This window comes from Somniosus microcephalus, chromosome 8 (genome assembly GCF_052327205.1).
Source record: "Somniosus microcephalus isolate GS21.2 chromosome 8, FLI_Smic_1.0, whole genome shotgun sequence".
NCBI lineage: Eukaryota > Metazoa > Chordata > Chondrichthyes > Squaliformes > Somniosidae > Somniosus > Somniosus microcephalus.
Window position 1 is genome coordinate 267,962,313 of NC_140994.1, and position 25,574 is coordinate 267,987,886.

A 25,574-nucleotide genomic window follows, 5' to 3' on the forward strand; every position below is an offset into this window, starting at 1 on the left:
AGAGTCTATAGAATGTTGGAAGATGACCAGCAATGCATCTACTATTTCTAGGGCCACTTCCTTAAGTACCCTAGGATGTAGATTATCAGACCCTGGGGATTTATGGGCCTTCAATCCTGTCAATTTCCCTAACACCATTCCCCTACAAATACTGATTTCATTCAATAAGACAAAAAATTTGACACCGAGCCATATAAGATATTAGGGCAGGTGACCAAAAGCTTGGTTAAAGAGGTCGGTTTTAGGAAGCGTCCTAAAGGAGGAAAGAGAGGTAGCGAGGCGGAGAGGTTTAGGGAGGTAATTCCAGAGCTTAGGGCCCGGGCAACAGAAGGCACGGCCACCAATGGTGGAGCGATTATAATCAAGGATGCTCAAGAGGCCAGAATTAGAGGACGCTGATATCTCGCGGAGGGGATTGTGGGGCTGAAGGAGATTACAGAGAGAGGGAGGGGCGAGGCCATGGAGGGAATTGAAAACAAGGATGAGAATTTTGAAATTGAGGTGTTGCTTAACCAGGAGCCAATGTAGGTCAGCGAGCACAGGGGGTGATGGGTGAACGGGACTGGGTGTGAGTTAGGACACGGGGCAGTGAGCACAGGGGGTGATGGGTGAACGGGACTGGGTGCGAGTTAGGACACGGGGCAGTGAGCTCAGGGGGTGATGGGTGAATGGGACTGGGAGTGAGTTAGGACACGGGGCAGTGAGCACAGGGGGTGATGGGTGAACGGGACTGGGTGTGAGTTAGGACACGGGGCAGTGAGCACAGGGGGTGATGGGTGAACGGGACTGGGTGTGAGTTAGGACACAGGGCAGTGAGCACAGGGGGTGATGGGTGAACGGGACTGGATGCGAGTTAGGACACGGGGCAGTGAGCACAGGGGGTGATGGGTGAACGGGACTGGGTGTGAGCTAGGACACGGGGCAGTGAGCACAGGGGGTGATGGGTGAACGGGACTGGGTGCGAGTTAGGACACGGGGCAGTGAGCACAGTGGGTGATGGGTGAACGGGACTGGGTGTGAGTTAGGACACGGGGCAGTGAGCACAGGGGGTGATGGGTGAACGGGACTGGGTGTGAGTTAGGACACGGGGCAGTGAGCACAGGGGGTGATGGGTGAACGGGACTGGGTGTGAGTTAGGACACGGGGCAGTGAGCACAGGGGGTGATGGGTGAACGGGACTGGGTGTGAGTTAGGACACGGGGCAGTGAGCACAGGGGGTGATGGGTGAACGGGACTGGGTGTGAGTTAGGACACGGGACAGTGAGCACAGGGGGTGATGGGTGAACGGGACTTGGTGCGAGTTAGGACACGGGGCAGTGAGCACAGGGGGTGATGGGTGAACGGGACTGGGTGTGAGTTAGGACACGGGGCAGTGAGCACAGGGGGTGATGGGTGAACGGGACTGGGTGCGAGTTAGGACACGGGGCAGTGAGCACAGGGGGTGATGGGTGAACGGGACTGGGTGTGAGTTAGGACACGGGGGCAGTCGAGTTTTGGATGATCTCAAGTTTACGTAGGGTAGAATGTGGGAGGCCAGCCAGGAGTGCGTTGGAATAGTCAAGTCTAGAGGTAACAAAGGCATGGATGAGGGTTTCAGCAGCGGATGAGCTGAGGCAAGGGCGGAGGCGGGCGATGTTACGGAGGTGGAAATAGGCGGTCTTAGTTATTCTGCGGATATGTGGTCGGGAGCTCATTTCAGGGTCAAATATGACACCAAAGTTGTGAACAGTGTGGTTCAGCCTCAGACAGATGTTAGGGAGAGGGATGGAGTCAGTGACTAGGGAACGGAGTTTGTGGCAGGGACCGAAAACAAAGGCTTCGGTCTTCCCAATATTTAGTTGGAGAAAATTTCTGCTCATCCAGAACTGGATGTCGGACAAGCAGTCTGACAATTTAGAGACCGTGGAGGGGTCGAGAGAAGTGGTGGTGAGGTAGAGCTGGGTGTCGTCAGCGTACATGTGGAAACTGACGCTGTGTTTTCGGATGATGTCGCCAAGGGGCAACATGTAGATGAGAAATAGGAGAGGCCAAGGATAGATCCTTGGGGAACACCAGAGGTAACGATGCGGGAGTGGGAAGAGAAGCCGTTGCAGGTGATTCTCTGGCTACGATTAGATAGATAAGAATGGAACCAGGCGAGTGCAGTCACACCCAGCTGGACGATGGTGGAGAGGCGTTGGAGGAGGATGGAGTGGTCAACCGTGTCAACAAGCACTTGAAATAACAACAACTCGCATTTATATACCGCCTTATAACATAGTAAAAACGTCGCAATGTGTTTCACAGGAGCGATTATCAAACAAAAACTGACACTGTGCTCAAAAAGGCAACATTAGGAGAGTGCTTACCTTTTGAAAGCACCTCATTGGCTGTAAAGCGATTTGGGACATCCTAAGGTCGTGAAAGGCGCTATAGAAATGCAAGTTCTTTCTTTTTGTTTCCCTGCTCTGTATCTGGGCAGGTTCTTCCAGCACCTCTTCCTGCACAGGTTATAGGCAACCTGCTTCTCACAGCCAGCCTCCAAAATATTCTGGCCACCTTTTTCCAGCGCCTTGGGACGGTTTGCTATGTTAAAGGCGCTATATAAATGCAAGTTGCTGCTGTGAGCATAAGAACATAAGAAATAGGAGCAGGAGTCGGCCATTCGGCCTCTCGAGTTTGCTCCGCCATTCAATAAGATCATGGCTGATCTTCGACCTCAACTCCACTTTCCCGCCCGATCCCCGTATCCCTTGAATCCCCGAGAGTCCAAGGGGCAAAAATTGGGTCGTGCCACCTTTGGGGCGATAACGTCCCCGAAAAAGTTAGCGCCCCCTCGCCCGAAATTCAATGGTAGCGCCCAAGTAGGAGGCGGGGCTACTGCAAGCGTTCCCTTCCCTCTTGGGCCGCTCCCATTGAATATCGCGGCGCTACGCGCAGCAGTGCCACGCGCGTCGGCACATAGCGGCGCGATACTGCCGGCCTCTCTCCCCTGATTAAAGGAGAGGGGCCTAGCGCAGCATGCACTGGGGCCCTGCTGGACCACCGGGGAGCGGGGTGCCGGGAATACAGCCTGGCACTCGAGAGCAGTACTGGGCTGACCGATCGCGGCCGGCACCCCGCAGGAGGAGGCCAGAGGGGGCAGGTGCTGACAGGTGGCCCAAAAGGTAATGACTGCCCGGCACCTGCCCTTTAATTATCGCTGCCTCGGCCGCAGAAACGCCACCCTGACCCTGTCGGACACAGCGTCCGGCGGTAGGTCAGGCGGCGCGAGCCGAGTTAATGGCCGGGGCGCGAGCGGGGCGCTACCGGCTACCGGTGCCGTGAACCTCCTGCTGAATTTTGCGCGGCACTAACGGGAAGCGCAAAGCAACCACATTTTTCCCCTCGAGAATCTATCAATTCAATTTTATTTGTCATATATGCAGCAGACGTGTGTACTGCACAATGAAATATCGACCTCAGTCTTGGATATACTCAACGACTGAGCATCCACAGCCCTCTGGGGCAGAGAATTCCAAAGATTCACAACCCTCTGAGTGAAGAAATTCCTCCTCATCTCAGTCCTAAATGGCCGACCCCTTATCCTGAGACTGTGACCCCTGGTTCTAGACTCTCCAGCCAGGGGGAAACAACCTCTCAGCATCTACCCTGTCAATCCCCCTCAGAATTATGTATGTTCCAATGAGATCACCTCTCATTCTTCTAAACTCCAGAGAGTATCGGCCCATTCTACACAATCTCTCCTCACAGGACAGCCCTCTCGTCCCAGGAATCAATCTAGTGAACCTTCGTTGCGATGCCTCTAAGGCAAGTATATCCTTCCTTAGATAAGGAGACCAAAACTGTGCCCAGTACTCCAGGTGTGGCCTCACCAAGGCCCTGCACAATTGCAGTAAGACTTTCTCACTCTTATACTCCAACCCCCTGACAATAAAGGCTAACTTGCCATTTACCTTCCGAAGTGTTTGCTGTACCTGTTGTGACCAAGAGCTTGGACCAAGTGGAAGGTTTTAAGGAGAATCTTTAACTAATACAAGACCATGAGAACAGGGCCAGAGCTTGACTGGATTAGATTAGATCTGTGACCCTTGGTACTCACGGGCTGCGGTAGTAGTTTAAGCCACACGGCCCCCATGGCCTCCAGTGCCATTGTATTTTCGCAGGAGCAGGAATCCCATAGACGGTGCAGGTCAGTGTCTGGCGACTCCCGCGTGGGTAGATATTGGTCGGGGAAGCCACTTCCTTTTCGTGAATTTGAGGTGGGACTGTTGGGGGGAAAGAAAGATGCAGTATGTTTGACTCCAGCCCGAGAGAGAGACCCCCAATACAGAGACCCCTGACACAGAACCCACCCGATACACAATCTGCCGATTCTGTAAATATCGGACAATGAAAAAAAAACACCGGGTTAGACTTGCATTATCAGTTAAATTGGCTGCATTTAAATAACTTTAGGGAATCAAAGCAATTTAGGTGAAAAACATCAACAAATGTGAAATATGGACTCTACCCACCCGATGAATCTCCCCCCACAGCCCATGTACACTCTCCGCTATCATGGACTCTACCCACCCATTTAATCTCCTCCCACAGCCCGTGTACACTCCCCCCGATCATGGACTCTACCCACCCATTTAATCTCCTCCCACAGCCCATGTACACTCTACCCTATCATGGACTCTCCCCACCCATTTAATCTCCTCCCACAGCCCATGTACACTCTCCCCTATCATGGACTCTCCCCACCCATTTAATCTCCACCCACAGCCCGTGTACACTCTCCCCCATCATGGACTCTACCCACCCATTTAATCTCCTCCCACAGCCCATGTACACTCTACCCTATCATGGACTCTCCCCACCCATTTAATCTCCTCCCACAGCCCATGTACACTCTACCCTATCATGGACTCTCCCCACCCATTTAATCTCCTCCCACAGCCCATGTACACTCTCCCCTATCACGGACTCTCCCCACCCATTTAATCTCCTCCCACAGCCCATGTACACTCTACCCTACCATGGACTCTACCCACCCATTTAATCTCCTCCCACAGCCCATGTACACTCTCCCCTATCACAGACTCTACCCACCCATTGAATCACCTCCCACAGCCCATGTACACTCTCCCCTATCATGGACTCCACCCACCCATTTAATCTCCTCCCACAGCCCATGTACACTCTACCCTATCACGGACTCTCCCCACCCATTTAATCTCCTCCCACAGCCCATGTACACTCTACCCTATCATGGACTCTACCCACCCATTTAATCTCCTCCCACAGCCCATGTACACTCTCCCCTATCATGGACTCTACCCACCCATTTAATCTCCTCCCACAGCCCATGTACACTCTCCCCTATCATGGACTCTACCCACCCATTTAATCTCCTCCCACAGCCCATGTACACTCTCCCCTATCACAGACTCTACCCACCCATTTAATCTCCTCCCACAGCCCATGTACACTCTCCCCTATCATGGACTCTACCCACTCATTTAATCTCCTCCCACAGCCCATGTACACTCTACCATAGATTCTTTCACCAACTTGATGAGCAATGTCCGTTTTAAACATGCACTGCCTGAGTGGGTAGCTGGTCCATGCAGTGTGACAGGGAAACCCCAGTGAGAGTCAGTGCCTGTGGAACTGTACCCCAGTGAGTCAGTGTCTGTGGAACTGTACCCCAGTGAGAGTCAGTGTCTGTGGAACCCGTACCCCAGTGAGAGTCAGTGTCTGTGGAACTGTACCCCAGTGGGAGTCAGTGTCTGTGGAACTGTACCCCAGTGAGAGTCAGTGTCTGTGGAACCCGTACCCCAGTGAGAGTCAGTGTCTGTGGAACTGTACCCCAGTGAGGGTCAGTGTCTGTGGAACTGTACCCCAGTGAGAGTCAGTGTCTGTGGGACTGTACCCCAGTGAGAGTCAGTGCCTGTGGAACTGTACCCCAGTGAGTCAGTGTCTGTGGAACTGTACCCCAGTGAGAGTCAGTGTCTGTGGAACCTGTACCCCAGTGAGAGTCAGTGTCTGTGGAACTGTACCCCAGTGAGAGTCAGTGTCTGTGGAACTATACCCCAGTGAGAGTCAGTGTCTGTGTAACCTGTACCCCAGTGAGAGTCAGTGTCTGCGGAACTGTACCCCAGTGAGAGTCAGTGTCTGTGGAACTGTACCCCAGTGAGAGTCAGTGTCTGTGGAACTGTACCCCAGTGAGAGTCAGTGTCTGTGGAACTGTACCCCAGTGAGAGTCAGTGCCTGTGGAACTGTACCCCAGTGAGTCAGTGTCTGTGGAACTGTACCCCAGTGAGAGTCAGTGTCTGTGGAACTGTACCCCAGTGAGAGTCAGTGCCTGTGGAACTGTACCCCAGTGAGTCAGTGTCTGTGGAACTGTACCCCAGTGAGAGTCAGTGTCTGTGGAACTGTACCCCAGTGAGAGTCGTTGTCTGTGGAACTGTACCCCAGTGAGAGTCAGTGTCTGTGGAACTGTACCCCAGTGAGAGTCATTGTCTGTGGAACCTGTACCCCAGTGAGAATCAGTGTCTGCGGAACTGTACCCCAGTGAGAGTCAGTGTCTGTGGAACTGTACCCCAGTGAGAGTCAGTGTCTGTGGAACTGTACCCCAGTGAGAGTCAGTGTCTGTGGAACTGTACCCCAGTGAGAGTCAGTGTCTGTGGAACTGTACCCCGGTGAGAGTCAGTGTCTGTGGAACTGTACCCCAGTGAGAGTCAGTGCCTGTGGAACTGTACCCCAGTGAGTCAGTGTCTGTGGAACTGTACCCCAGTGAGAGTCAGTGTCTGTGGAACTGTACCCCAGTGAGAGTCAGTGCCTGTGGAACTGTACCCCAGTGAGTCAGTGTCTGTGGAACTGTACCCCAGTGAGAGTCAGTGTCTGTGGAACCCGTACCCGAGTGAGAGTCAGTGTCTGTGGAACTGTACCCCAGTGAGAGTCAGTGTCTGTGGAACTGTACCCCAGTGAGAGTCAGTGTCTGTGGAACCTGTACCCCAGTGAGAGTCAGTGTCTGCGGAACTGTACCCCAGTGAGAGTCAGTGTCTGTGGAACTGTACCCCAGTGAGAGTCAGTGTCTGTGGAACTGTACCCGAGTGAGAGTCAGTGTCTGTGGAACTGTACCCCAGTGAGAGTCAGTGTCTGTGGAACTGTACTCCAGTGAGAGTCAGTGTCTGTGGAACTGTACCCCAGTGAGAGTCAGTGTCTGTGGAACTGTACCCCAGTGAGTCAGTGTCTGTGGAACTGTACCCCAGTGAGAGTCAGTGCCTGTGGAACTTTACCCCAGTGAGAGGCAGTGTCTGTGGAACTGTACCCCAGTGAGAGTCAGTGTCTGTGGAACTGTACCCCAGCGAGAGTCAGTGTCTGTGGAACTGTACCCCGGTGAGAGTCAGTGTCTGTGGAACTGTACCCCAGTGAGAGTCAGTGTCTGTGGAACTGTACCCCGGTGAGAGTCAGTGTCTGCGGAACTGTACCCCAGTGAGAGTCAGTGTCTGTGGAACTGTATTCCAGTGAGAGTCAGTGTCTGCGGAACTGTACCCCAGTGAGAGTCAGTGTCTGTGGAACTGTACCCCAGTGAGAGGCAGTGTCTGTGGAACTGTACCCCAGTGAGAGTCAGTGTCTGTGGAACTGTACCCCAGTGAGAGTCATTGTCTGTGGAACTGTACCCCAGTGAGAGTCAGTGTCTGTGGAACTGTACCCCAGTGAGAGTCAGTGTCTGTGGAACTGTACCCCAGTGAGAGTCAGTGTCTGTGGAACTGTACCCCAGTGAGAGTCAGTGTCTGTGGAACTGTACCCCGGTGAGAGTCAGTGTCTGCGGAACTGTACCCCAGTGAGAGTCAGTGTCTGTGGAACTGTACCCCAGTGAGAGTCAGTGTCTGTGGAACCCGTACCCCAGTGAGAGTCAGTGTCTGTGGAACTGTGCCCCAGTGAGAGTCAGTGTCTGTGGAACTGTACCCCAGTGAGAGTCAGTGTCTGTGGAACCCGTATCCCAGTGAGAGTCAGTGTCTGTGGAACTGTATCCCAGTGAGAGTCAGTGTCTGTGGAACTGTACCCCAGTGAGAGTCAGTGTCTGTGGAACTGTACCCCAGTGAGGGTCAGTGTCTGTGGAACTGTACCCCAGTGAGAGTCAGTGTCTGTGTAACTGTACCCCGGTGAGAGTCAGTTTCTGTGGAACTGTACCCCAGTGAGTCAGTGTCTGTGGAACTGTACCCCAGTGAGAGTCAGTGTCTGTGGGATTGTACCCCAGTGAGTCAGTGTCTGTGGAACTGTACCCTAGTGAGAGTCAGTGTCTGTGGAACTGTACCCCAGTGAGAGTCAGTGCCTGTGGAACTGCACCCCAGTGAGAGTCAGTGTCTGTGGAGCTGTACCCCAGTGAGAGTCAGTGCCTGTGGAACTTTACCCCAGTGAGAGGCAGTGTCTGTGGAACTGTACCCCGGTGAGAGTCAGTGTCTGTGGAACTGTACCCCAGTGAGAGTCATTGTCTGTGGAACTGTACCCCAGTGAGAGTCAGTGTCTGTGGAACTGTACCCCAGCGAGTGTCAGTGTCTGTGGAACTGTACCCCGGTGAGAGTCAGTGTCTGTGGAACTGTACCCCAGTGAGAGTCAGTGTCTGCGGAACTGTACCCCAGTGAGAGTCAGTGTCTGTGGAACTGTACTCCAGTGAGAGTCAGTGTCTGCGGAACTGTACCCCAGTGAGAGTCAGTGTCTGTGGAACTGTACCCCAGTGAGAGGCAGTGTCTGTGGAACTGTACCCCAGTGAGAGTCAGTGTCTGTGGAACTGTACCCCAGTGAGAGTCATTATCTGTGGAACTGTACCCCAGTGAGAGTCAGTGTCTGTGGAACTGTACCCCAGTGAGAGTCAGTGTCTGTGGAACTGTACCCCAGTGAGAGTCAGTGTCTGTGGAACTGTACCCCAGTGAGAGTCAGTGTCTGTGGAACTGTACCCCGGTGAGAGTCAGTGTCTGCGGAACTGTACCCCAGTGAGAGTCAGTGTCTGTGGAACTGTACCCCAGTGAGAGTCAGTGTCTGTGGAACCCGTACCCCAGTGAGAGTCAGTGTCTGTGGAACTGTACCCCAGTGAGAGTCAGTGTCTGTGGAACTGTACCCCAGTGAGAGTCAGTGTCTGTGGAACCCGTATCCCAGTGAGAGTCAGTGTCTGTGGAACTGTATCCCAGTGAGAGTCAGTGTCTGTGGAACTGTACCCCAGTGAGAGTCAGTGTCTGTGGAACTGTACCCCAGAGAGAGTCAGTGTCTGTGGAACTGTACCCCAGTGAGAGTCAGTGTCTGTGGAACTGTACCGCAGTGAGAGTCACTGGCCTAGAAATTCGGTAGGCTTAGTGCCGCATTTGAGGCGCTAGAGGGCCTAGCGCCGGAGTTATGGCCAGTTGAGAAATTCCCTGGGGCCCTAAATCGGCGTTGCACCGGTAGCGCTGCGCCGGCACCGATGACGTCATCGGTGTGCGCAGCGTCCCGGTTGCCGTGGTAACCCGGCCCCAAGCCGAAATTCAGTTGCGCCCGCCTCGCCCGTGGCAGGCGCAATTAAGACTCTGGCAACAGGGTCTTCCCCCAGTGTACGCCGGCGCATAAAGGTGGAGCGGCGGCCGGCCGCGTTCCCGGCGGCCGCCTGCCCGCACCTCCCTTCCCGGACTCCTGCATTCCCCCCCCGCGGCCCTGATCAGTGTCTCATGCGAGCCCGGCACTTCCCCGAGGTGCCGGGCTCAGATGTCGGGTCAATCCGCCGGACAGTTGTCGGCTGCAGGCAGCTCCTCCTTAACAGGAGGAGGAGGCCTGCAGTTCCCCCGCCTGCCGCACCGCATCGGGGGATTAGCGCCGGGAAACCCAAGTTCACTCCCGTTTTGAGGCGCTAAAGGAGGGTTTTAGCGCCCGCCTCCGTCTGGGCCCGGCGCACCCGAATTTTTGTCGCGCGCTGCCGCATTACCGCTGGCGCAAACTTTCTGGCGCTACAGCCCTGGCAAGACCAGAACCCAATTTCTAGGCCACTGTCTGTGGAACTGTACCCCAGTGAGTGAAGATGTGCAATGCTGTGGTTGAAGATGCGTAATACTGAAAACTGAATCCAAATCCAAAGTAATTGGGAAATATTCTGTTGAATCCGGTGTCGGAAGAGAATTCCAGTATCCATCCCATGACAGATGGACCTGTGGAGTGTACTAACGCGGAATGTTCCCCCCTCTTTCCCCGGCTCTTTTACCGTTGACCACAAGCTCCAGTTCCAGGCGTTCCTCTAGTTTGGCCTTGGAGTTTCGGAGCACGATGGTGTAGCGTCCCGCGTCCTGCTCCGTCACCTCACCGATCACCAAACCCAGCACAGAAAGCTTCATCTTGTGAAAGGGCGGGACTTTGTTGATAAACTTTCCATCTTTGAACCTGAAACAAAGTGGAGGTTAACCTGGGTGTGGAAAACACTGGGGGAGCGTGAGGGAGAGGGGAGGGGAGAGAGGGAAGGAGCGAGGGGGAGAGAGAGGGAAGGAGCAAGGGGGAGAGAGAGGGAGAGAGGGAAGGAGCAAGTGGGAGAGAGGGAAGGAGCAAGGCGGAGGGGGAGGGGGGGAGAGAGGGAAGGAGCGAGGGGGAGAGAGAGGGAGAGAGGGAAGGAGCAAGTGGGAGAGAGGGAAGGAGCAAGGGGGAGAGAGAGGGAGAGAGGGAAGGAGCAAGTGGGAGAGAGGGAAGGAGCAAGGCGGAGGGGGAGGGGGGGAGAGAGGGAAGGAGCGAGGGGGAGAGAGAGGGAGAGAGGGAAGGAGCAAGTGGGAGAGAGGGAAGGAGCAAGGGGGAGAGAGAGGGAGAGAGGGAAGGAGCAAGTGGGAGAGAGGGAAGGAGCAAGGCGGAGGGGGAGGGGGGGAGAGAGGGAAGGAGCGAGGGGGAGAGAGAGGGAGAGAGGGAAGGAGCAAGGGGGAGAGAGGGAAGGAGCGAGGCGGAGGGGGAGGGGGGAGAGAGGGAAGGGGAGAGGGGGAGAGAGAGGGAGAGAGGGAAGGAGCAAGGGGGAGAGAGGGAAGGAGCGAGGCGGAGGGGGAGGGGGGGAGAGAGGGAAGGGAAGAGGGGAAGAGAGGGGAGGAGGAGAGGGAGAGAGGGGGAGAGAGGGAAGGAGCAAGGGGGAGAGAGGGAAGGGGAGAGGGGGAGAGGGGGAGAGAGGGAAGGAGCGAGGGGGAGAGGGGGAAGGAGCAAGGGGGAGAGAGGGAAGGAGCAGGGGGGAGTGAGGGAAGGAGCGAGTGGGAGAGAGGGGAGGAGAGAGAGGGGTGAGGGGATGAGCGAGGGGGAGAGAGGGGAGGAGAGAGGGGGAGAGAGGGGGAGAGAGGGAAGGAGCAAGGGGGAGAGAGGGAAGGAGCGAGGCGGAGGGGGAGGGGGGAGAGAGGGAAGGGGAGAGGGGAAGAGAGGGGAGGAGGAGAGGGAGACAGAGGGAGAGAGGGAAGGAGCAAGGGGGAGAGAGGGAAGGGGAGAGGGGGAGAGAGGGAAGGAGCGAGTGGGAGAGAGAGGAGGAGAGAGAGGAGGAGAGAGGGGTGAGAGGGGGGAGAGAGGGGAAGAGAGGAGGAGAGGGAGAGGGGGGAGGATGGGGGAAAGGAGTGTGAGGGAGGGGGAGATTTGGAGGGAGTGAGGGTGAGAGAGGGAGGGAGGAGTGGGGAGGGAGAGAGGAGCACAGAGAAGGGAAAGGGAGAGGGGGAGAGAGGGGAGGAGAGGGGAGGATAGAAGGGGAGGGAGGAGGAGAGGGAGAGGGGGAGGATGGGGGAGACAGGGTGTGAGGGAGGGGGAGATTGGGAAGGATCGAGGAGCACAGAGAGGGAAGAGGGAGGAGTGGCAAAAAAAATGTAAATTAAAAGATGATTTTTGTGGATGATTGAAGTTTTCTGTATCTGGAATGAAGATAGTGTTAGATCCGTGATTCTGAGAGTATGATGTTTTTCAATAACCACACGGATGCTGTAACTTAACAATCAACAGGTCTTTACTGGAGTAGGGTAGTCTCAAGGCTGGGGGTACAGAGCCATGCTCAAGGCTTATATACAGGTGTGGTCACTGCCGGTACTACAGTATACAGGAGCTGTAAAAGTAGTTCTCTCTTAAAGGTACATACACTACAATTCCTCCCCTTTTAGATTAGCAGTACCCATAATATTCAAATAACAATTAACACTTTAACATGTACATTAAACAACAATAGTCCATTTATAGATTCAGTCTTTGGGGCGGCTTCCTGATCCTTTCGGGATAGCGCCTTTCCTGAGGTTCTTGTTCTTGGTGCGGAGGCGATTCTGGCCCCTTTTCGTTGGTTAGTTCATTGGTTTCCACTGCTACTGGTTTGGAGGTAGATGCTACCGGTATGTCGGGTTCATCCCCAGGTACTCGAGACATGGGGTTGACTCGTTCCTGTGACGCTAAGATCTGATCGACGTGGCGTCTCACAATGTTCTCCCCGACATCCACTGTGTACATTAATGGCCCCTGCCTTGTGCATATCGTTCCGGGTTGCCATTTCTCTGTTCGGTAGTCACGGGCCAAGACTGGTTGTCCTACATTGAAGCTTCTTGTCGGCTTCTCATTGATGTGCTGGAATTGTTTATCAACATTTCTTCGCACATTTGGTCTGAGCAAATCCAGACGAGATCTCAACCTTCGGTTAAAGAACATCATGGCCGGGGTCTGGTTGGTGATTGCATGTGTCGCATTTCTGTAGGCTAATAGGAAATTGTCCACCTTATGCTGTAGTGGAATTTCATCATCGCACATAGCCTTTATCGCCTTTTTAAAGGTTTGTACGAACCTCTCAGCCAATCCATTTGTGGCTGGATGATACGGGGTGGATGTGTAATGCCTTACCCCATTCCTTCTCATAAATTTTCGAAACTCTTCAGACACAAACTGTGGTCCATTATCAGAGCAAATCTGCTCTGGCAAGCCGTTCCTGGCAAATATGGTCCGTAGGACTGCAATCGTTTTCTCTGTAGTGGTTGAGGACATTTTTATCACCTCAGGCCATTTCAAGTGTGCATCCACTGCTATTAAGAACATTGAGTCCATGAATGGACCAGCAAAATCAATATGCACCCGTTGCCATGGAGAGGAGGGCCACTCCCATGGGTGTAGAGGGGCATGTGGTGGTGCATTTTGGACCTTCTGGCATCCTGAGCAGCTCTTGGTTAGGTCCTCGATTTGTTGATCGATCTCCGGCCACCACACATAAGCCCTAGCAAGGCTTTTCATTTTCACCCCTCCCAGATGACCTTCATGAAGCTCTTTTAGCACTCTCTCCCTTAACTTGGGTGGAATCACCACTCTGGATCCACACATCACTGTCCCCTGGCATACTGACAGCTGTTCTCTTCTGGATGAGAATGCTGGCAACAGTGAGTCGCCATGTGTTGGCCATCCCCTCACCGTCAAATCATATACCCGAGACAGTGTCGGATCATTGCGGTTCTCCTTCTCTATATCCGCGTTCGTTACTGGCAATCGTTCAATTATTGACGAATAAAATATCTCGATAGGGTCCACTGCTGGTGCTTCCTCCACAGTAGGCAGTGGCAGGCATGATAGCCCATCAGCGTTTCCATGCTGTTTCGTGCCTTTATATTCTATTTCATATTGATTCGCCCCTAGAAACAGGGACCATCTTTGTAACCGTTGTGCAGTCATCACTGGAACACCCTTCTTAGAATTAAAGATGGAGACAAGTGGTTGGTGGTCAGTCAGCAAGGTGAACTTCTGCCCATGCAGATAGTGGTTGAATTTTTTAACTCCCCATACTAGGCTGAGGGCCTCCCTGTCAATCTGGGCGTAGTTGCGCTCGGCTGAGGTTAGTGACTGAGACGCAAAGGCTACTGGCCTCTCCAACCCGTCTGGGAATTTGTGCGACAGCACCGCTCCAATACCATAGGGTGATGCATCACATGCCAAACGAATTGGTAGTGCTGGGTTGAAATGGGCCAACACCTCTTTTGATGTGATCAATTCTTTACACTTCTGGAAAGCTCGTCTACGTTCGTCGTTCCACTTCCATGGTACCCCTGTTTGCAGTAGGGTGTTCAGTGGGTGTAATACCGTGGACAAATTTGGTAAGAACTTATGGTAGTAGTTTACCAGCCCGAGGAACGACCTCAGTTGTGACACATTTTCCGGTGCTGGAGCCTTGACTACTGCCTCAATCTTTTCAGGGGACTTATGTAACCCCTCTTCATCAATGACGTGGCCACAATACGAGATCTGCTTCTGGAAAAACTCGCACTTGTGGCGATTAGCTCGTAGCCCATATTCCTTTAATCTGGTGAGCACCTTCTCCAAGTTGGCGAGGTGATCACTGTCATTTTCGCCCGTGACCAGGATGTCGTCCAACTAACACTGGGTCCCTGGGATCCCTTGCAGGACTTGATCCATCGCCCTTTACCAAATAGCCGGAGCCGATGCTACCCCAAACACCAGCCGGTTGTATTGATAGAGACCTTTATGAGTGTTGATCATGAGGTATTGTTTTGAGGCTTCTTCTACCTCCATTTGCAAGTACGCCTGGGCTAGATCAATTTTGGTGAAGCGTTTACCTCCAGATAGCGAGGCGAAAATATCCTCAATTCGTGGAAGCGGATATTGTACCGTGTGAAGGACTGGGTTCACTGTCGCCTTAAAATCCCCACAGATGTGGACCTTCTTTGGTTCCCCAGGCGTATTACTCAACGACCTCTTCATTACAGGAACGATGGGTATAGCCCACTCACTCCAGTCTACTTTGGACAGTACTCCTGAACGTTCCAACCCTTCCAGCTCTGCTTCGACGGCTGTTCTGATCGCATAAGGCATTGGTCTGGCCTTAAGAAACTTTGGGCTTGCATTTTCCTCTATTTTAATCGTTGCTGTTATGCCTTTTAGTGTTCCGAGTCCCTCCTGGAACACTTCTTTTGCGTCAGTTAGCATTTTTGACAGTTGTCCAGGTGTGATGTCGTCATCCTTTTTGGCCTCAACCTTCAGTGCCTGTATGGAATGCCAATCTAATTGTATCTTCCGGATCCATTCACGTCCTAGCAGTGGTGGTCCTCCATCTGGCAATACATATAAGTCCATTTTAGGTATTTCCTGGCCTTTGTATATCACTTTCACCCTTATTTTTCCTTTGGGGTAGACTTTTTGCCCCGTGTACGTCTTCAAGATAATCTCTGTAGCTTTCAAGGGTATATGTGAAAATAGCCGCTTGTAGTCCCTTTGGTTTATGACTGTTAGGGCTGATCCTGTGTCCAATTCCATTTTCACTTGGACTCCGTCTATCTTGAGTGTAACCCAGATAGTCTGGTGATCCTCCATTTTGGTTACCTTATGTAGTTTCAGACAACCCAGCTCCTTGCTTCCGGAGTCTGTGTCACTTTTCTGTTCGTCTGAACTACTGTCCATCACCTTGTGTACCTTTTTGTACTTCTCCTGTGGAGATTTCTTGCTGTTGGTTTTCTTCCCAGACCTGCAGACTCTTGCTATGTGTCCTGCTTTTCCACACTGTCTGCACACTTGGTCCTTGAACCAACAATCCTTCTGGTCGTGTGTTGTTCTGCCGCAGCGATAACACTTCCCTGTTCCATAGGACATTTCATTGGTGCCATATTCTTGCGGTCTCCGTTGTATCTCTGCAGCGCCCTTTGCGGCTGCTTCGTGTGATACTGCCATATTGAAAGCCTTGTCCAGCGTAAGATCCTTTTCTGATAGAAGCCGTTTCTGGGTTCCTTCACTTTGAAGCCCACACACAAACTTGTCCCTTAACGTATCTGCTAGTCCCACTCCAAACTGGCAGTGTTTCGATAGCTTCCATTAAGTACTCGGCATTGCTTTCGTCTTTGTGTTGGTTCCTTTTATGGAACTTAAATCGTTCTGCTATCAGCAGCGGTGTGGGGTTTAAGTGGTCCTGTAGGATTTCTACTACGCTTTCGAAATTCTTATTCACAGGCTTCTCTGGGGTTATTAGGTTTCGCAGTAACCCATAAGTTTTTGCACCCATGGAATTTAACAAAACCAGTGCTTTCCTAGCATCTGGCATTTCATTCACCCTGCAGTACACCTCAATACGTTCCACATATGTCGCCCAATCTTCGACTTCATTGTCGAACGTAGAGATACTGCCACTCTTCGGCATCCCTGGGTGTGATTTAACTGTCAAAAATGGCGCCTCCCGTGCTTTCCCTTCTTCTCCGCTGGCACAAAATGGCGTCTCCCGCGCTTTCCTTTCTTCCCGCGCTCGCCCTTCTTCTCCGCTGCGGCTTCTAAAAATGGCGTCTCCCGCGCTCTTCCTTCTTCTCCGCGGCTCAATGGCGTCTCCCGCGCTCTCCCTTCTTCTCCCCATGGACACTGTTCAGCCCTTGAGCCCTGGCTGTGCTCTGCGCTTTTTTTTTTCTGTGCGCCTTTCCCGTTTCCGCCGCTCGGTCCTGAACCCGGCTGCTGCTTTACCCTCTCTCTATCCGTTTTGTTTTTCCTCGACGCTGCTCGGTTTTCAACCCCCGGCTGCTTCCTGTGCGCTTCACCCTCTATCTTACCCCGTCGACGCTGCTCGGCTTTTTCTCTGCTGTCGGTCGGCTCCAGCCGCCGCTGTCCGGGAAGGGTCTGCGCTGTGCCTGTCGTCAGTTTGTTGCTGATCGTCGTGGCTGGGGAACCAAGCCCGGCTCTCCACAGCCTCCCCTGCGATGTTCACTCTCTGCCGGACGACTGGGCGGTTGCTCGTGGTCGACGCCCGTGTTTCTGGCCTCGACTTTCATCCACCGCCCTCCTGGAGCGAATCCTCGAAGGGAAATGCAGAGTTGCAGGTAGATTCGAATCGACACTCGTCGCCACTGTTAGATCTGTGATTCTGAGAGTATGATGTTTTTCAATAACCACACGGAGGCTGTAACTTAACAATCAACAGGTATTTACTGGAGTAGGGTAGTCTCAAGACTGGGGGTACAGAGGCATGCTCAAGGCTTATATACAGGTGTGGTCACTGCCGGTACTACATTATACAGGAGCTGTAAAAGTAGTTCTCTCTTAAAGGTACATACACTACAGATAGTGCCGATGAAAAACAAGAAATATCCGAGGTTGAAATTCTGAAGATATTCTCGATTGCCATTGCAGACGGAGTTGGAGCTCTGCCGGTATTACTCACCACTGGAACTCGGGCTGGGGGTACGCTCGCACCTTCACAGGGAGAAGCACGTTTTTCTGTCCCGCCTTCGCCTCGATGACCCGACTCTGCTCGTAATCCACACGGATGAAGGGCTTTTCTGGGAAAAGTGAGGATAGAAAACAAATCAGGAGGAGATCGGCCCCTAAACTACTGAGAGCCGCTCAAACTGGAGCTGGACGCAGTACTGAGGGAGCGCCGCACTGTCGGAGGGGCAGTACTGAGGGAGCGCTGCACTGTCGGAGGGGCAGTACTGAGGGAGCGCTGCACTGTTGGAGGGGCAGTACTGAGGCAGTGCCGCAATATCGGAGGGGCGGTACTGAGGGAGTGCCGCACCGTCGGAGGGGCAGTACTGAGGGAGCGCTGCACTGTCGGAGGGGCAATACTAAGAGAGCGCTGCACTGTCGGAGGGGCGGTACTGAGGGAGTGCTGCACTGTCGGAGGGGCAGTACTGAGGGAGCGCTGCACTGTCGGACGGGCAGTACTGAGGGAACGCCGCACTGTCGAAGGGGCAGTACTGAGGGAGCGCTGCACTGTCAGAGGGGCAGTACTAAGAGAGCGCTGCACTGTCGGAGGGGCAGTACTGAGGGAGTGCTGCACTGCCAGAGGGGCAGTACTGAGGGAGCGCCGCACTGTCGGAGGGGCAGTACTGAGGGAGCCTGCACTGTCGGAGGGGCAGTATTGAGGGAGCGCCGCACTGTCGGAGGGGCAGTACTGAGGGAGCGCCGCACTGTCGGAGGGGCAGTACTGAGGGAGCGCCACACTGTCGGAGGGGCAGTACTGAGGGAGCGCTGCACTGTCGGAGGGGCAGTACTGTGGGAGCGCCGCACTTTCGGAGGGGCAGTACCGAGGGAGTGCTGCACTGTCGGAGGGGCAGTACTGAGGGAGCGCCGCACTGTCGGAGGGGCAGTACTGAGGGAGCGCCGCACTGTCGGAGGGGCAGTACTGAGGGAGCGCCACACTGTCGGAGGGGCAGTACTGAGGGAGCGCCGCACTGTTGGAGGGGCAGTACTGAGGGAGCGCTGCACTGTGGGAAGTGCCGACTTTCGGATGAGACTTTAAACCGAGGCCCAGTCTGCTCTCTGAGGTGGATGTAAAAATTCCTCCCGGTGACGGCACACACACTCTCTCTCCTGGTGACGACACACACTCTCTCTCACGGTGACAGCACACACTCTCTCTCACGGTGACGGCACACACTCTCTCTCCTGGTGACGGCACACACTCTCTCTCACGGTGACGGCACACACTCTCTCTCACGGTGACGGCACACACTCTCTCTCCTGGTGACGGCACACACTCTCTCTCACGGTGACGGCACACACTCTCTCTCACGGTGACGGCACACACACTCTCTCTCACGGTGACGGCACACACTCTCTCTCCTGGTGACGGCACACACTCTCTCTCACGGTGACGGCACACACTCTCTCTCACGGTGACGGCACACACTCTCTCTCTCCTGGTGACGACACACACTCTCTCTCCCGGTGACGGCACACACACTCTCTCTCCTGGTGACGACACACACTCTCTCACGGTGACAGCACACACTCTCTCTCACGGTGACAGCACACACTCTCTCTCACGGTGACGGCACACACTCTCTCTCACGGTGACAGCACACACTCTCTCTCACGGTGACGGCACACACTCTCTCTCACGGTGACGGCACACACTCTCTCTCCCCCGGTGATGGCACACTCTCTCTCTCTCCCGGTGACGGCACACACACTCTCTCCTGGTGATGGCACACACTCTCTCTCCCCCGGTGATGGCACACACTCTCTCTCACGGTGACGGCACACACTCTCTCTCACGGTGACGGCACACACTCTCTCTCTCCTGGTGACGGCACACACTCTCTCTCTCCCGGTGACGACACACACTCTTTCACGCAGACAGCGAGGGTGAAATGTTTGTCTTGGCCGTGGGGAACTTTGAATCACCAGCTCATCCAATGGGGAAATGGCGTTTCCTTACCGTGCACGATGACCTCGATGCTTCTCTCCTTGATTCTGAAGCCGTTATTGGCCTTGCAAATGTAGGTGCCCTGCTCTGCGGCCGTCACGTTGCTGATGACCAGGGTGCTGCTCAGCTCCAGCCCTTCAATCAACTGACGTTTTTGCGATGAAATCATCACCGGACGATCAGCCTGGACCAGCTGAAACATAAACACCGAGTCCATCAACCCGCCCACAAGCCGAAAGTGCCCGGTAATGCGACAGAGAGACCAAACTCAATCAGCAGTTAAAGTACTAAAATATATAAAGAGGCCTATAGGAATAGGAGGAGGCCATTCGGCCCCTTGAGCCTGTTGCCCCATTTAATGCGATCACGGCTGATCTGTATCTTAACTCCATCTATCCACCTTGGTTCCGTAACCCTTAATACCCTCACCCAACAAAAATCTATCAATCTCACTCTTGAAATTTTCAATTAACCCCCCAGCCTCATCAGATTTTGTGTGAAGTGCTTCCTGACATCACCCCTGAACGGCCTGGCTCTAATTTTAAGGTTCTGCCCCCTTGTTCTGGACTACCCCCACCAGAGGAAATAGTTTCTCTCTCTAGCGACCCGATCAACTCTCTTTATCACTTTAAACACCTGGATTAGATCATCCCGTAATCTTCTATATTCAAGGGAATATAAACATAAAAACATAAGAATTAGGAGCAGGAGTCGGCCATTCGGCCCCTCGAGCCTGCTCCGTCATTCAGTAAGATCATGGCCGATCTTCGACCTCAACTCCACTTTCCCGCCCGATCTCCACATCCCTCGATTCCCCGAGAGTCCAAAAATCTATCGATCTCAGCCTTGAATATACTCAACGACTGAGCCTCCACAGCCCTTTGGGGCAGAGAATTCCAAAGATTCACCACCCTCTGAGTGAAGAAATTCCTCCTCATCTCAGTCCTAAATGGCCAACCCCTTATCCTGAGACTGTGACCCCTGGTTCTAGACTCTCCAGCCAGGGGGAAACAACCTCTCAGCATCTACCCTGTCAATCCCCCTCAGCATCTTGTGTGTTTCAATGAGATCACCTCTCATTCTTCTAAACTCCAGAGAGTATCGGCCCATTCTACACAATCTCTCCTCATAGGACAGCCCTCTCATCCCGGGAATCAATCTAGTGAACCTTCGTTGCACCGCCTCCAAGGCAAGTATATCCTTCCTTGGGTAAAGAGACCTGGTCTATGCAACCTGTTCTCATAACTGTCCTTCAGATTTGGTATTAACACGATTTGCCCGCTACAAGCAGTGTATCGCAAAACCACAAAGTGTTGAATAAAGACAGCGTCAGTCGCTAGTTTGGCTTCCAGCTCTACCTTGTTCATGTCGGAGTCATCAATGTCCTAAGGAGGGGAGGGACTCGTCACTTGGACAGGTGACGGAGAAAAGGACAATGAAGGCTGAGCGACGGCCGGTAAACGGCTGTAATCCCGTCACTCAGCTTCACCTCCTTCCCCCGTACAAACAGCAACACTGCGCTACTGAGGCACTCGGGTGGATAGTCAACAGTGCTAATGGAAAGACTTTTAATAAACGCTTCCGTGTCCCTGAAATTAGTGGTGCTTTTAAAGTGGTAAAGAGAGAGGATGAAGTAATTCAGGCAAACGCACTTTACTGAGGTGTGAAAACCTTATTGAATTGCTCCAACTAACCAGTGCACTCAGTATGTTACGAGCAGCACCTTTGTCAGTGTGAGTGGCAATGGTCAGTTGGAGATTCCGATAGGGCGGCTGCTCGTGATAAGTGAGCACGGTCCGGAAACTCGTTGGAACGTCACGGGGGATCACAGTCAGAAGACTTTGCACCGCAACAGTGGGCCAAGTCTACTCCGCCTCCCAGACCTGCAGCCACCACACAAAGATTGTGGCCGTGCCGCTAAACCGTGAGGGCAGTGTCAGAGACGCTCTAGTCCGCTCTAACTGAGTGGCTCCCGGTGTTGCCCCGCATCGCCCTGCCTGCCATTCGCCACAACGCCACCGCGCTCCGTGAGAGGGAAAAAAATCAGGAGCAACATCGACCCTCCCGTTCAAGAGGACTTGAAAAGTCCACCACGAAAGCGTTTAAAATCGCGCCGAGCCATTCTGGGTAACAGCAACCAATATTCACGCAGCTGGTATCGACCCACTATCTAGATGGACGGAATCGTGGGACGCACGGCAACGTAAAGAACCAACACCTCATCACTGACCCAACAGCAGAGGTCCCCTGGCTTCGACCTCCCTCGGAGACGGCGCTCGACCCAATCTGCACGGGGCACGGACGATGCGGCCACCTGCTCCACATGTGGAAGAGGAGGGTCGACCCGAAGTGTGACTGTGGCCACGAGTCCCAGACCCGAAGTGTGACTGTGGCCACGAGTCCCAGACCCGAAGTGTGACTGTGGCCACGAGTCCCAGACCCGAAGTGCGACTGTGGCCACGAGTCCCAGACCCGAAGTGCGACTGTGGCCACGAGTCCCAGACCCGAAGTGTGACTGTGGCCACGAGTCCCAGACCCGAAGTGCGACTGTGGCCACGAGTCCCAGACCCGAAGTGCGACTGTGGCCACGAGTCCCAGACCCGAAGTGCGACTGTGGCCACGAGTCCCAGACCCGAAGTGCGACTGTGGCCACGAGTCCCAGACCCAAAGTGTGACTGTGGCCACGAGTCCCGGACCCGAAGTGTGACTGTGGCCACGAGTCCCAGACCCGAAGTGTGACTGTGGCCAGGAGTCCCAGACCCGAAGTGTGACTGTGGCCACGAGTCCCAGACCCGAAGTGCGACTGTGGCCACGAGTCCCAGACCCGAAGTGTGACTGTGGCCACGAGTCCCAGACCCGAAGTGTGACTGTGGCCACGAGTCCCAGACCCGAAGTGCGACTGTGGCCACGAGTCCCAGACCCGAAGTGTGACTGTGGCCACGAGTCCCAGACCCGAAGTGTGACTGTGGCCACGAGTCCCAGACCCGAAGTGTGACTGTGGCCACGAGTCCCAGACCCGAAGTGCGACTGTGGCCACGAGTCCCAGACCCGAAGTGCGACTGTGGCCAGGAGTCCCAGACCCGAAGTGTGACTGTGGCCACGAGTCCCAGACCTGAAGTGTGACTGTGGCCACGAGTCCCAGACCCGAAGTGTGACTGTGGCCACGAGTCCCAGACCCGAAGTCCGACTGTGGCCAGGAGTCCCAGACCCGAAGTGCGACTGTGGCCACGAGTCCCAGACCCGAAGTGCGACTGTGGCCAGGAGTCCCAGACCCGAAGTGCGACTGTGGCCACGAGTCCCAGACCCGAAGTGCGACTGTGGCCACGAGTCCCAGACCCGAAGTGCGACTGTGGCCACGAGTCCCAGACCCGAAGTGCGACAGTGGCCAGGAGTCCCGGACCATGGAACACATCACATCAACCTGCCCACTGAGATCTGTCGCGGGAGGCACCTCGTTTCTCCACTCGGCATCTCAGGAGGCCGTCGCATGGAGAGCCAGACTAGACGTCCCATTAGAAGCTTTGCCCGTCGTACGAAACAACAAGTGTGGATGGTGTACGTGTGTGGACTGGACCTCACTCAGTCTCTCCTCTGTTAGTTATTCAGCATTACACAAGGCGCCTACAAAACCACAAACTTGCCGCCTTACCCCTTTCCCTGGATACTCCCACTGAAAGTCAACAGCCACGTTGAACTCCGCCTCGACGGTGCAGTTGAGTACCAGCCTCTCCCCGACCACCAGCTCGGGCCGACCAGGTTTCAGTGTGATCTTATAAATCACTTGTCCTTCAAGAAAGACAGAGATCGGGAAAAAAAAGCCAGACGGCCCGGTTAAACAGCACATTGGTCAAGAGCTCACACCTTGTACATCCAGTAAATCGCTCCTCCTGCCTCATGAACCATTCTCCTAAGTCAGTGGCCAATAATGGCACTGATGTATATTAACCACCTTTTATAGTAATATAGGAACGAGAAGAGGCCATTCAGCCCCTCGAACCTGTTCCGCCATTCAGTGAGATCGTGGCTGATCTGTATCTTAACTCCATCGACCCGCCTATGTTCCACAACCCTTAATACCCTCACCCAGCAAAAATCCATCCTTCTCAGTCTTGAAATTTTCAACAGCTTTTTACAAAGTATTACAGAATATTTACAGCACAGAAACAGGCCGTCCGGCCTGACAGAGCTGTGCTGATGTTTATGCTCCGCAGCAGCCTCCTCCCACCAATGTGCCCCCAAATTTTTCTTTTTGGGGGCACGGCCCAATCAACGTTTTGTGCAAGCGCGCAATTTCCACGTCGGAAAAGCCGGTCCCAGGCTGCCCGGGACCGGCAGACGGTTGTGCGGCCATGAGGCTGCGCGGCTCAGAGAGAACGTCGCCTCCCACCCCTCTTCGTCTCACCCCATCACCATATCCTTCTATTCCTTTCTCCCTCATGTGTTTATCCAGCTTCCACTTAAATGCATCTGTACTATTCACCTCAACCACTCCCTGTGGTAGCGAGTTCCACATTCTCACCACTCTCTGGGTAAAGAAGTTTCTCCTGAATTCCCTATTGGATTTATTAGTGACTATCTTATATTGATGGCCTCTAGTTCTGGCCTCCCCCACAAGTGGAAACATCATCTTACCCTATTGAACCCTTTCAAAGACCTCTATTAGGTCACCCCTCAACCTTATCCTTTCTAGAGAAAAGAGCCCCAGCCTGGTCAATCTTTCCCGATGGGTATAACCTCTCAGTTCTGGTATTATTCCAGTAAATCATTTTTGCACCTTCTCCAGTGCCTCTATGTCCTTTTTATAGTTTGGAGACTGGAACTGTGCACAGTGCTCAGAGTGTGGTCTAACCAAGGTATATGGAGACCAGAGCTGTGCACAGTGCTCCAAGTGTGGTCTAACCAAGGTATATGAAGGCTGGAACTGTGCACAGTGCTCCAAGTGTGGTCTAACCAAGGTATATGGAGACTGGAACGGTGCACAGTGCTCCAAGTGTGGTCTAACCAAGGTATATGGAGACTGGAACTGTGCACAGTGCTCCAAGTGTGGTCTAACCAAGGTATATGGAGACTGGAACTGTTCACATTGCTCCAAGTGTGGTCTAACCAAGGTATATGGAGACTGGAACTGTTCACAGTGCTCCAAGTGTGGTCTAACCAAGGTATATGGAGACTGGAACTGTTCACAGTGCTCCAAGTGTAGTCTAACCAAGGTTCGATACAAGTTTAATATAAACTTCTCTGCTTTTTAATTCTATCCCTCTAGAAATTAACCCAGTGCTTGGTTTGCTTTTTTTATGACCTTATTAACCAGCGTTGCTACTTTTAGTGATTTGTGTATCTGTGCCCCCAGATCTCCCTGTTCCTCTACCCCATTTAGGCTCTTATTTTCCAAACAGTATGTGCCCTCCTTATTCTTCCCACTAAAATTACTGCCTCACACTTATCTATACTTTTGGGGGCGAGAGTTCCAGATTTCCTCTACCCTTTGTGTGAAGAAGTGCTTCCGGACATCACCCCTGAACGGCCTGGCTCTAATTTTAAGGCTCTGCCCCCTTGTTCTGGACTCCCCCCACCAGAGGAAATCCTGAAGATGCTGCCTCTTGTTGGGATAGGGTTCCAGTAGAGCTGGTCCTCCTTCACTCCCTTGTCCATGTGGTCTCTCTTCACGTGCGACCCTAGACAGTGCGTTGGTAGACGATTCGACCAAGGATAGAGTCAGAACCAAGCTTCAACCTTCCCTCCCTTGATATCAGTTGCTAGCTGGGGTCAATGGTAGTGATTGGGAGCAGGAACCCTGTTGGTTTTTCTCTGATCCCTAACCCAGGAGTATGAAGAACAATTCTACCACCGCCCCCCCCTTCCCATTGACTAAATTTTAACATCCTGTGGATAACTGTTGATGAAAGAGTTAATGTACTTAAAAGTACATAAATATGCTACAAAAACATTGCACAAAAATCCTCCACATAAAAATATATGGCAGAATATATGTGGCGATCAGGAGATACCAAACTTAGGACCTGGACAGACTAGATGCAGGGAGGATGTTCCCGATGGTCGGGGAGTCCAGAACCAGGGGTCACAGTCTAAGGATAAGGGGTAAGCCATTTAGGACAGAAATGAGGAGGAATTTCTTCACCCAGAGAGTGGTGAACCTGTGGAATTCTCTACCACAGAAGGCAGTAGAGGTCAATTCATTAAATATATTCAAGAAGGAGTTGGATATATTTCTTAAGGCTAAAGGGATCAAGGGATATGGGGAGAAAGCAGGGACCGGGTACTGAATTTGATGATCAGCCATGATCGCATTGAATGGCGGAGCAGGCTCGAGGGGCCGAATGGCCTACTCCTGCTCCTATCTTCTATGTTTCTATGACCTTGCTGAACTATACAGCTAACCTCAATAAGAGGCATCAAAGAGCTAACTTATTTAAACACGGGAAGAGTTAAGTCTGAGTCTCTCGGGAATCCAATTAAAGTT

The 25,574-nt window shown here is 53.3% G+C and overlaps 1 protein-coding gene across 2 annotated transcripts in view; it reads right to left on the reverse strand.

Moving 5' to 3' along the window:
* flt4 (fms related receptor tyrosine kinase 4) overlaps positions 1-25,574 on the reverse strand; it is a 361,767-nt gene that overhangs the window by 124,882 nt on the left and 211,311 nt on the right. For both annotated transcript variants that reach the window (XM_085996053.1, XM_085996054.1), the window contains 5 exons: positions 22,743-22,879; positions 19,106-19,286; positions 17,105-17,222; positions 10,199-10,374; positions 4,082-4,247 (listed from right to left, as the gene is read on the reverse strand). In XM_085996053.1, coding sequence (XP_085852179.1) covers positions 4,082-4,247; positions 10,199-10,374; positions 17,105-17,222; positions 19,106-19,286; positions 22,743-22,879 — 778 coding nt within the window. The remainder of the gene's footprint in view (positions 1-4,081; positions 4,248-10,198; positions 10,375-17,104; positions 17,223-19,105; positions 19,287-22,742; positions 22,880-25,574) is intronic.